This window comes from Elephas maximus, chromosome 25, assembly GCF_024166365.1.
Source record: "Elephas maximus indicus isolate mEleMax1 chromosome 25, mEleMax1 primary haplotype, whole genome shotgun sequence".
NCBI classification, from domain to species: domain Eukaryota; kingdom Metazoa; phylum Chordata; class Mammalia; order Proboscidea; family Elephantidae; genus Elephas; species Elephas maximus.
This window is the reverse complement of record NC_064843.1, coordinates 61,356,045-61,369,168: the sequence shown is the minus strand read 5'-3', so window position 1 is coordinate 61,369,168 and position 13,124 is coordinate 61,356,045. Positions and strand designations below refer to the sequence as shown.

The window sequence follows — 13,124 nt, the reverse complement described above, 5'->3', positions numbered from 1 at the left end:
GATTCATACTTGCTTGCTAAAAACCTTCTTTGTTCGGTGGCCAGAAGGTTCTTTCCTGGAAGTCCATGGGTTGAAATCAGGGTGAGATTGTTAAACTTCAAGTGTGGGCTAAGGAGAAAAAAAAAAGGAAAAAAACAAAAAGCGGTTATGCGATATCCAGCCGAAGTTTATTGTAATTCAATTTAACCTTATTCCATGTTTTCTCAAACTGTTGAATTTTTCTTTGAACCTAGCAACTCTTTTTGCACGGACCTTCAAATAGGACCAGCCACTTAAATGAGAGAAGGAAGATGTCACTGGAGCTGCTAACTACAGAGACTACACACTCTAATGGCGGATACAGTTCAATTTTTTTTTATTTGCTTCTCAAAGTAAAACAAAATGAAACCCCCAAAACTGGGAGGAGGGAGGTATATTTAGTATAAGATAACGAAAACTTTGAATTTCAAACTACTTCTAGGAAACTGCTTGGGATCATAACCACCACAACTAAAACTTGCTGAGGGCTTACAATCAAGCACTTTACATGTACTGTTATCTCATTCAGTCCTCACAACATTATTCTTACCCCTATTGTATTATGGGGAAACTGAGGCAATGTGACTTGCCCAAGACCATACAGCTAGAAAGTCTTGAGACAGAGTTTGAAGCTGTCTCCAGCATCCTCTCACCTGTTAACTGCCTGTACTGTCCTGTAGACCTCAACTTGTTCAGAGGAACCCAAAGGCATGGAACGCCCATCAGTTAACATTAGCTATTACTTTCAGATACCTATAGTTACTCAAATCAAGATATTGAAGCATCACCTGGCAGAAATTCCTAGAGAAGTCCCTTTAAGGAATTTGTGTCAGGCATTCAGGGGCCAAGGCACTTTCTCAGGCATTATTGTAGAGATCACTCTTCAAGAAAATTTACACTGGGGGCGGGGCCATGTTTTTATCATCCCCGTTTCATACACAAGAAAGTCAAGGTCAGAAATGGTCATTTGTTCAAGGTCATGAAGCTCATAAGCAGTGGGACCCAGAAATGATTCATGCCTTCCCAGCCCAGGTCGGCCTCTTTAACCGCCTCGTAAGGAACTGTGAGCAGCACTCAGACCAGGCCGTCTAAGTGGAGGATTCTAAAGAATTTACAGGCCTGAGACTCACCCCGTGTTTTCCCTTACATATTTAAAACATCCCTGTCCCACATATGCTCTCTGGTTAGAGTCAGCGAAGTGTGTAAGTCTGAGGAACGCTGATCTTTTCACAGGGTTCAGGTCGATGGAGGGAGTTGTTTCTGCAACTCTCTTCTCTTCTCGGTTCAAATCTCCCCTGAACCCAACCAAATGCGAAAGAGGAAGCCTTCGCCACGTTCAGGAAAACACCTGCCCTCCTTTCCCGGGAGTAGGTTGGAAAACTTCCAAATATGGAAATGCTATCAATTTACTGACAATCTGTTAAGTACCATTAAAAGCAGGAGACTCTGGGTGATGGCCCAGGCTGACGACGCAATAAACTCAACTGTACCTGACATTTAAAAATAGCTAAATATTATGAAAGGTTTTGTTTTAAAGTCTCTAAGGATGTGTGTCATTTAAGAATAAACTTATTTGATAAAAAGAAAACCAGCACACCTTATCCCCTAGTAATAAAAATAAAAACTTTAAATATGTTCAAATAACAGAAAGGTCACAATTAACCCCAGCTACTTATGGCTGCTGGTCTGCAGATACACAGTGATGACAGGCCTTTGATTTATCATCATTTACTACTAATAATAGGAGCCCCGGTGACTGTGGTTAAGCATTTGGCTACTAATCGAAAGGTCGGTGGTTCAAACCCCCCAGCCGTTCCATGGGAGAAAGATGTGGCATTCTGCAAGATGTGGCAGTCTGTTCCTGTAAAGATTTACAGCCTTGGAAACCCTATGGAGCAGCCCTACTCTGTCCTATAGGGTGGCTAGGGGTCCGATTCGACTCCATGGCAATGGGTTTTGTTTTGTTGTTTTGTAATAATAATACATGGTTATATTCACATGTAAAAAAAAAAAAAATTTTTTTTTTTTTTTTTTATATTCACATGTAGTTAGAATTTATCTTGGCTTTGGATCCTATGTGATTGAAGCGTGGTTTATGTTGTGCTAATGCTATATAGTTAAATAGGGGTCCTTCTGACACCTCTGTGAATAGAAAGCCTTAGTAATAATCCAGCTATTTCTCTGACTACATAAACAGTCTGTTTAGTACTGAGTACTGTGAATTATTATCTATCAACACAAATCAAATGACTTGTAAATTACCAATTTACCACACTGTATTATCCAGAATTAGGCTATCATGCAAATAAAAACTTCCCTAAAAGTAGTTTTTCGACGGCACTGGGTTGGGGTTTTATAATGATTAATATATAAATGGGGGGAGGAGTGGATCATTTTCTAGATTTTTATATATAAAGGGACCCGCTTTCCACTCCTTTTGTTTGGCCCCAGCTAAACTCCTTTTGCATTCTTCACTGCGGCTGTTCTCATCCTTTACCCCAATCTTCAAGTTCCCTACTTTAGCCCTTCTTATTCCTCTGCTATCCCCTTTCCTCATTTTCATAGAGCAAATAGAGACTGGCCATCAGGCAAACACACCCCATTTCCCTTCTCGCCACCTCCAGATGCATCCATAAACCAAAAACCAAACCCACTGCTATCAAGTCTATTCCAACTCGTGGCGACTCACAGGACAGAGTAGAGCTGCCCCGTAGGGTTTATAAGGAGTGGCTGGTAGATTCGAACTGTCGACCTTTTGGTTAGCAGCCAAACACTAAACCACTGTGCCCTTTATTCCCCCTACATCCCCCTGACTCAGAAGAAAGGTATCTCCCCATTATTCCCATCCCCTCTCCAGAGTCCTCTCCTCCCTCTCCCTATCCTTACACTAGCACGTTTCCCTTACATCTGTACTTAAGAAATCTGGAAGTAAACCAGTCTAGTGCTGACACAGTGGATCCATGGAGTTCACAGGGACCATGGTTCTCCTGCTTTTCTACTTCTCCACGTATGATGTCCATTCTCAAGGTGACTTCAGGTCCACTTCAGGTCAGCCCCCCAGGAGCCATAGTCATACAACCTGCTGTCCGAGGTAACACTGTCTTAAGGTTCTCTTTTATGGCTGCTCTTTTACCAGCTCCTCCTCCATTACCCATCCATCGCTCAGGAAGTTCCCCAGTCTTCACACCCACCTTGAAGGTGATGTCATCTACTACCATGACTTTATCTTATATATTTACACTGTAGCTTTCTTCTGAGCTGTAAGTCTAATTTCCAAGTGCTGGTTAGTCCTAACTGGGATGTCCCGTATTGTTGTTAGTTGACATTAAGTCGATTCCAACTCATGGCAAACCCATGTGTGCAGAGTAGAATTGCTCCATAGAGTTTTCAAGGCTATGACCTTTCAGAAGTAGATCGTCAGGCCTGTTGTCCGAGGTGCCTCTGGGTGGGTTTGAACTGCTAACCTTTTGGCTAGTAATCAAGCACTTACCATGCGTATGCCAAATTCAGTATGTGTCCCAAATGAACCTCTTTGTAGCCCTGTCCCACTCCTCCTTCATCTCAGTGAAAAGCATGGCCAGCTAACTACCTCTCAAGCAAGGGATCTGGAGCCAACCTCAGCTTCTGCGCTCTTCCCTACTTCCCACAGTCACTCTGTCCAATCAAATTCACCTCGATCTCATCTCTTGAATCCTCCCTCCAACCACTCCCATGACATGTTGCCTCAGCCTGCCATCTTGCCTAGGGAATGGAAATAGGCTCAGGTTAGTTTCGTTAGCACGAATCTCTCTTTTCTAACCATCTTTCTCGTAGCTACCAGAATCCTCCTTTTAAATTAAAAAAAAAAAAAAAACTGAATAGTTCCTGGTCTTAAAATCTCCACCTTTGCTTACTATCTGGGTAGCAGCGGAGCAGTTACGATCATGGGCTTGGAAGTGAGATTGCCTCAGCTGGGCTCCCGCCTTTACCACTTGCTAGGTTTTTGACCTTGGGCAAGTTACATAACCTCTCTGTGGCTCAGTTTCTTAACCTGTAAAACAGGAATTATAGTACCTACTCTTCATAGCGTTGCTGTGAGGTTTAGGAGAAATAATACCTGTAAAATGCTTAGAATATTGCCTGGGCATAGTCTGTTTTCAATGAATGTTAACCATTATTTTTATTAACAAAAATATCAAATCCAAGTTCCTGGGCATGGTATGCAAGGCCCTTGTCATTGGGGTACAACCTACCTCCCTAACCTTCTTTGTAACAACAACTTCTTGCTATTCCATCAAAGTTCCCTGCCTCTCTCGTGTCTTTTTATGAAAATATCACTAGCATATCCATTTTTCTCCTTCAACCTGACATTTTTCCTATGATACAATCTGATTTAGAAACATGAAAATATTTAATTTCTTAAACACATAACTATCTAAGAGTACTGGTGTAAAATCCTGAAGTTTATAATGAATAATGTTAATACGTATTTGCTCTGCTGAAGATGAAATATGAAGATGAAACGTTTAAGGCTTTAATAAGGCTGTTGTTAGTTGCTGTCAGTTCCAGCTCGTAGCGACCCCGTGTGCGCAGAGTAGAACTGCTCCGTAGGATTTTCAACGCTGTAATCTTTCAGAAGCAGATTGCCAGGTCCTTCTTCTGAGGCATCTCTGGGTGGGTTCAAACCACCAACCTTTTGGCTAATAGTTGAGCACTTAATAGTTTGCACCACCTTTAATCAGACTACCCACATTAAAAATGTTGTTAGGAATAGACCAGCGTGTCACAGGGTGCATCTTGAGTTTGGGCACTCATTAGAAGAGATGGCAGGAATGGCAGAACCTCAGAAAACGCACGACTCTACATTCAAGTGGCATGGTTGAGATATGTGTGAACAATATCTAGCATTATTGTGAGCCTTCTGCTCCAAAATCAAAGGTCACTGTGTCGGAGAAAAAAAAAAAAAGTTCAAGTTAAGCGCTCAAGCCAATGAAATATTAAACAAGTGCACCTGCATTTTCACAGCAAATAATTCCAGAGGGGATTTCGCGTTGCTGTGGCTACAAAGAGAGGAACAGCTCAAAGATACTCGTAAAGCAGGGACGGATTAGAGTATCCAGGGAAATAAGTAAACGGTATCGGGTTTCATTCCACGCTTCGGGAGGACAGCTACTAAATTAGGTCTAAATATCCTAGCCTTCAAATAAAGAGGGTCACATTGCCAATTTATTGTGAACATGATAAAAGAAACATAAAACTTTTCATGCTGTTTACCCTTCTGGGCGGCAGAAACCTGTCAACCTGCCAGGTGATCGCTCATCATGTTTTATTTTTTTGCTGTTTTTTTTTTTTGGCATAGCAAAGGCAACTAAAGCAAGTGATTTAATTAACTGCTTTCATTAATGCTTTTATTTGAACAAATAGATAATGTAGAGAGAAAATAATTACCCCACGTGGATCTAAATGTTTCCATTTAATTTTGCTCTGACCTCTGCTTTCTGGGTTGTTCAAAACAGTGACAAAAAATATTTGCCAAATGACATACATGCTGGCTCAAGATCGATATTTAACCCAGCTGCATATTTTACTGGTTAAAGAATAACTCAGACTTAATTCAACCTTAGTGCTATCCCATAATGTCACAAAAGTAATAATAAAATGCTACAGATGAGGTTTAAACATTGCAAGTCACGTGAACTTTCAAAATTAGAAGAAAAATAGAAGTAAAAGCAAGGTGTTTATTTTAAGTATAGAACAGATTAGCAGAATCTACCAGTTTTTCCCTGAAAAAAAAATTAACTTTCTTCGGCAACATGTTTTTTTGTTTACATCACAAAAGATACTTTTTGATAACATCCTTTTGTTCCCTTAGTAAAAACAGCACAGCAGCTGCACCCCTGGCCACAAAGCTGTTGTTATGGCACATGCCAGTCTCCAGGGCAGGCCAGAGAGAGACCCGAAAAGGAGAAGTGGGGCCCGGGATTTAGAGCACCTCTGCAAAGGCGTGCAGTGTGCATGGGGCTGTTTAGCTGCCGCTGAGTCAGCCCCGGAAGGAACAGCTGCCCGGTCCTGCGCCATCCCCATGATCGGTTGTGAATTGGACCCTTGTGATCCTATGGTTTCCACTGGCTGATGTTCAGAAGTCGATTGCCAGGCTTTTCTTCCTAGTCCATCTTAGTCTGGGAGTTGCACTGAAACTCTTCAGCATCATAGCAATACGTGAGCCTCCAATGACACAGAGAGGTGGTGGCTGCACGTAAGGTGCATTGTCTGGTAATCGAACCTGTGCTTCCTGCATGGAAGGAGAGAATTCTTTCATGGAACCACCAATGCTCTATGTGCACGGGAATAGGAAGAGGTTAAAAGCCCTTTCCCTGAACTGACTTGGATGCCATCTTGCAGGCCTCCATCTTGGAGGGTGGATCAGAGCTCCCTATCATTGGAAACCCTGGGAGGAACCAGGATGGGGGGGCTAGAGAAAGAGGACAAGAGCAAGTCTCTTAAGCCAGCCTCAAGTCCAGTCTTGTGTCCTGGGGCAAGGGGAGCTCTGCCCATCAGGGAAGGTTACACACATCTTCCTGGAGCAACCTTGGTGCTCTGTGGATTCCCAGGGGCCTGGCGGGGGTGGGGTGCTGGTCATGGTAAAGGGCTGGGGGGAGGATTTGGGGATTCAGGATCTCAGATGAAAAGCCTATGTATCTCTGTACATAAGTAAAACAATCCCTTACTGAAAAATTGAAAATGAATGCAATGCCTGAAATGTCATTGAAAGAATAAGACTAAAATTTGGGAGTTCTGGCAAAACAGACTAAAATGAAATTTAGGTTTGCTTTTTAATTTAGGGGAAAATGATGAACGATGTTTTTGTCTATATAAAAAATTAAAACATGATGCATTTATACTTAGAGGATAGGCTTATAGACACTGAGCATATACCATATATAAATACCAGGATGGCACTTACAAAAGATGAATCAGAAAGCCCTGCACACAGAGATAACAAAATACAAGGCAAAAATCAATCAGTTCCAAAACATTGGAATGACAAAGCATTATGGGAGTTAAAAGCAGTGAGGTCACTTGAGTGGGGGAAGATGAGGAAGGGCTTCGTGTTTGGGGCAAATGGCTGGCTATTTGGAAGGATTTATTAACATAACACCATATGGGCAGGTTTCCTCATGCTTGGCAGATATTTCTTATTGGGACTTCATTCTCAACGGTGATAGTTTAAGCTTGGAGTTTTGTGAAATGCTTTCCACAGGTCCAATTTAGCATGTAAATGCTATGAGCATGTGAACACAGGGTAATAATGACTTCAGCTTACATTGTCAATGATAACAGTTGTGCCTGGTAAGCCCTAAAGTAAGGGTGTGATTTAGACGCTGTATGGTTTGTTGAGAATTAGAAAATGTGGTCTGAAAAACAAGCCCATAAATCCAGATTAGTCACAATGAGTAGTTGTAGGGAAATAGGTTTCCTTACAGATAAGACCTCCACTTTGAGGAAATGTCTCCATAAACAGTTCTTAAGCTCAGCTGCATGTCAGAATCACCTGGGAAGCCTGTTGAAAATACAGGTTCCTGGGATCTGCCACCTACTGAGTTGAAAACGCCAGGAAGGTGGCCTGGGAAACTTGTATTTTTACCACCCACACCCCCAGTGGCTCTCATGGGCAGAATTGTTGAGTCTGAAACTTTCACAATCTGTTGATTATTTCAAGAGTTATTCCATATTAGCCCTAGTGTCTAGGAAGGTGACTTATAACCTTTTCTTCCATGAAAATATTGTATTTAAGAGAAAATTCAAAGCCGTTTTTGAATCTTTCTATCACTATTAACATGGTGGTTATCCCTCTGAGAGGCGCAATCGGCAGGGAAGTGCAGTGAGCGACAAGGCAGTCTCTGAAGCCGCTGGCACAGGGACTGCCCTCTTCAGGCTTCGCCTCACCCCGCGGCCGTCAGCGCCCATCGCCTCCACTGGAAGGCCTCCCATTGGCACAGGGACTGCCCTCTTCAGGCTTCGCCTCACCCCGCGGCTGTCAGTGCCCATCGCCTCCACTGGAAGGCCTCCCATGCCCGCATGTTCAGGCCAGGCTCTTCCTGGCTTTGTCTCCATATTTCCACCCAATATCAAATGCCGTGATATACCTCCTTACTCTCTCAGTGCCCTTGCAGACACTTCTACTTGCTTGTATGGGGCTAAGTGAATTCCATGGTGGGTGTTACAGCCTGAACCCACACCCCCTGCATGGAGGGAAGAGAGTGACCGGAGGACTCAGAGCTAAGGATGTGGTGGGTGGGGTGTGTGCGTAGGTGAAGGTGTAAGACGTCCTTTGTCTTTTCAGGAGAGAGGGTGCACCTGAGAAACATGGGGATGGCAGGGCCAACATGGTATTGACCTAGTGGCATTGAGGACCCAGTGAATGCTTGGAGAGTTTGTTAAAACACAAGTTGTTGGACCCCACCCTCAGGGATTCTGATGCAGTTGGTCTGGCACAGGGACCGAGAATTTGTATTTCGAACAAGTTCCGAAGTGATGCCGGTGCTGCAGCCGTGGGACAACACTGAGAGCCACTGCTCAAGCAAGGGGCAGAAAAGAGAGAGACTCTCTGGGTGCCCAGGAACGGAGGGTAGAATTTCATGTATGAAATATCCTGATCCCATTTAATATTTAAGAGACACAGGTAAAGAGTAAAATTCTCGTCTTCTTGACAAGAAAACAAATTTTCTTTTTTTTTTAAGAGTAGCAAAACCCTTGGACTTGGTGTGGGGGGTACAGTCAGAGCCTTATAAGACTTACATGATAAACTGGAGGTTAGTGGCAGAATAAAGGTTCCCACGTACGTCCAAATTAAGGTTTGCAAGCATCCACATGCCAGGAAAAGGCCTAAGAAACATCCACTTGGAGCCCGTGTGGCAACAATTGCCAGTTGGAGTCCTTAGAGCAGACCTGGGTGCGGCCATATGAACATTAAGGCCCCTGATCCAGAAAGAGTCTGGACCATCCTTCGGTTTGGGTAGAAAGCGAAAAGTTGTCAACTTTCCCACAACTCCAGCTTTCTCTAGAGTCACAGTTTTGCAAAATAGAAATATCACAAAATGTTTCACCATCTGTTTAGCCCTCCTGACGGTTAAAGTAGAGGTGGTGGTCATTTTAACCAAACTCCAAGGGAGTATCTTTGCCAAGAAGCCAGGAGCAGCTGCTGGCAGGAAAGGCAGCTACCAAACCTTAGGGGGGAGACGATCTTCTGGACTGGGAAGATCATCTCCGTCATGTGAAAGTGAATTCTGAGCTCCCGCTAGGGATCTAGACATGCCTGTTCAATTAGTGGGAGGTGTCAGTCTAATAAGGACTCAGTGCTAGGCATTTTGTTAGGTGCTTTACACATATTACCCAACTTAACCCTCGTACCCTTGTAGGAGGAATAATTCTGGGATTCTTTCCTCATCATACCAAAAAAAAACAAAACAAAACAAAAACCAAACCCAGTGCCGTGGAGTCGATTCCGACTCATAGCGACCCTATAGGACAGAGTAGAACTGCCCCACAGAGTTTCCAAGGAGCGCCTGGCGGATTTGAACTGCCAACCCATTGGTTAGCAGCCGTAGCACTTAGCCACTAAGCCACCAGGGTTTCAGGTAAAAAAAGTGAGGTTCACAGATGTAGGATAATTTTCCTGGACTTGATCAGTCCGTAATGTCAGAGCATGACTCTCTCCACTCATCTCTTACTCAGCAGTTCTCAAACCTGAGTGAGTTTCCTACTCCTTGACAGGCTGTTAAAGCACAGACTTCTGGGCCCTACCCCTAGGGTTTCTGATCCAGCCCTTACAAGGCAGGGCCTGAGAACAGATTCCCAGGTGTATTAGTTATCTAGTGCTGCTATAACAGAAATACCGCAAGTGGGTGGCTTTAACAAAGAGGAATTTACAGTCTAGGAGGCTAGAAGTCCAAATTCAGGGTTTCAGCTCGAGGAGAAGGCTTTCTCTCTCTGTCGGCTCTGGAGGAAGGTCCTTGTCTCTTCAACTTCTGCTTCCTGGTTCCTTGGAGATCTCCATGTGTCTTGGCATCTACCTTACCCCATCTCTCTTCCCTTGTTTGCTTGTTTAATCTTTTATATCTCAAAAGAGACTGACTCAAGGCATGCGCTGCACAAATCCTATCTCCTTAACATAACAAAGACAACTCATTCCCAAATGGGATTATAATCACAGACACAGAGGTTAGGATTTACAACACATATTTGGAGGGGACACAATTCAACCCATAGCACCAGGTGATGCTGACAGTGCTCGTCTACAGACCACATTTTGAGAACTATGATCTAATCTTATCTCCATCCCAAACTAGATATAATGCATTTGCCAAAACAAGTCCCCCAATGCCATTTTTTCCCAACGAATGTTTCTGGTGGAGCAGCGCACCTGAGGTTCTCATTAGAACTGCAAGAATGCCCAGGAAGAGGTTGACACAAAACCTTCTTGACAGAGCATTCTTATCCAAACCTTGCTTTTCTGTGGCTTTGCGTATGCCCACATATTTTATTAAAGGGCAGTAGTAAGACTATTAACAAGAAAAAAGAGAAAAAAACTAAGGTAACTGGGACAGTAAGGGCACATTACCTGGGCCTTCCAGGGCACCTGCAAATTGTTCTCCTACACCAGTGCTCTCCTACTTCCCTCTTCCTGAGGGCATTCTCTGGTCAAGGAGCTTGAGGGACAGACCTGAAGAACACCCCAGGGGTGACCTCAAACAAGAGAGGCAGGAGCTTCCTCATCCTCAGAAGGATTCTTAGGTGTCTCCAGTGGGTTGTGCCCCAGTTGCCCACAGTGGTACCACTGACTAATGCACACTCGGCTGGCTCTCCTCCATGCCTCTCTCACTGCTCTGCTCCCTCTGGTAGTTTCTTAGCATCACTCCCAAAAAACCACTTGCACCCAAATTCTTTGTTTTTAGGTTTTGAAGGAGCCCAAACTAAGACAGGTACCAATATTATCTACTATTTGAAATTTTTCTTATAGTGGACAAGAAGACTGACTAGGTGTGTATAGGACTCAGTCTTATGTACATAGTTTGTGCTTTGTGTGGGCATGGAGAATGCAGGCAGTGGGTCCTCATTGCCTACTTAATGGACTTCACACCAAAGAATGAGAAAGAACCCACAAAAAAAACATAATAACCTGATCCCCAAAAAGGCTTCTACCACCCATCTACCAGCTTGTCATAATGTGGTGGCTTGTGTGTTGTTGTGATGCTGGATGCTAAGCTACTGGTATTTCAAATACCAGCAGGGTCACCCATGGTGGACAGGTTACAGTACAGTGTCCAGACTAAGACAGATGAGGAATAAAGACCTGGTGGTCTACTTCTAAAAATTACCCAATAAAAACCCTATCGACCTGTGATGGTTAAGATTGTGTATCAACTTGTCTTGGCCATGATTCTCAGTGTTTTGGCAGTTGTATAATGTTGTGATCACTTTCCTGTTGAAATTTGATATGTGATCATCTCCATGATGGAATCTAAGTGGTACCAGTGGGGGGTGGGCCCGTGGTGGCTCACCACCCCCTCAGCCTTCATCTGTTCACCTTCTGCTGCCTACTTCCTTCCTGGTTGCCTTGCCAAGGTTTTTGGCTTGTTCTGCATCCAGCAGCTGTCTCTTGTCTGACCTCCAGTTCTTGGGACTTGAGCTAGCAGCTTAATTGTCCATCTTGGGATTCGTCAATCTTCACAGCCTGCAAGCAAGAGTCCTGCTCCCAAACCTACTGATCTTGGGTCTGCCGGCCCCTGTAGCCACATGAATCAGGAGAAACCTTGCAGTCTTACCTGCCGACCTTGGGGATTCTTTGGCTTTCACAGCCTGTGAGCAGGAGCCCTGCTGTCCGACCTGCTGATTTTGGGTTCATCAGCTTCTGTGGCTCTGTGAATTGGGAAAGGCCTCTATCCTGATCCACGGACTTGGGACATTCCAACCTCTACAATCACGTGAGCTGTTTCCTTGATATGAATCTCTCTCTCTATATATATTTATATGCTTTACTGGTTTTGCTTCTCTAGAGAACCCAGCCTAAGACAGGATTACAATGGAATATTGTCTGATACAGTGCTGGAAGGTGAGCCCCCTAGAGTGGAAGGGACTCAAAATATACAGTGGCAAGACCAGGATGACCTTTATTACCACCCCTATTTAATATTGTGCTGGAAGTCCCAGCTAGAGCAATAAGGCAAGAAAAAGAAATAAAGGGCATCCAAATTGGAAAGGAAGAAGTAAAACAATCCCTATTCACACATGATATGATCCTACACATAGAGAACCCCTAAGATTCTGCAAGAGAACTACTGTAACTAATAGAAACATTCAGCAGAGTAGCAGGATACAACATCAACATATAAAAATCAGTTGGATTCCTACAAAAGAGAACTTCAAAAAGGAAATTAGGGAAACAATACCATTTATAATAGCCCCTAAAAAGATAAAACACTTAGAAATAAACCTAAACAGGGATGTAAAAGACCTATCCAAAGAAAACTACAGAACACTATTGCAAGAAACCCAACAAAACCTACATAAATAGAAAAACATACCACGCTCATGGATAGGAAGACTCAACATTGTCAAAATGCCAATTCTGCCTAAAGTAATCTACAGGTATAATGCAATCTCGATTCAAATACCAATAGCATTCTTTAAAGAGGTGGAAAAACTAATCACCAACTTTATATTGAAAAGAAAGAGGCCCTAGATAAGCAAAGCATTATTGAAGAAAAAGAACAGAGTAGGAGGCCTCACAGTACCTATCTCAGAACATACTATACAGCCATGATACTCAAAACAGCCTGGTACTGGTACAATGACAGACACACAGACCAGTGGAACAGAATCGAGAATCCAGATGTAAATCCGTCCACCTATGGTCAGCTGATCTTTGACAAAGGATCAAAGTCCATTAAATGGAGAAAAGAAAGTCTCTTTAAGAAATGGTGCTTGCAAAACTGGATGTCTAACTGTAAAAAAATGAAACAGGACCCTGTCATGGATTGAATTGTATCCTCCAAAAATATGTGTCAACTTGTATCATAGATGAAGAGGAAGTTTTAGATTTTGGACTTGGAGTTGATTTAAGGCTT

At 43.3% G+C, this 13,124-nt stretch overlaps 1 protein-coding gene across 3 annotated transcripts in view; it reads right to left on the bottom strand.

Moving 5' to 3' along the window:
• The window catches only part of CFAP61 (cilia and flagella associated protein 61), a 419,682-nt gene that overhangs the window by 182,433 nt on the left and 224,125 nt on the right, over window positions 1-13,124 (bottom strand). For all 3 annotated transcript variants that reach the window (XM_049868785.1, XM_049868786.1, XM_049868787.1), the window contains one exon: window positions 10-108. In XM_049868785.1, coding sequence (XP_049724742.1) covers window positions 10-108 — 99 coding nt within the window. The remainder of the gene's footprint in view (window positions 1-9; window positions 109-13,124) is intronic.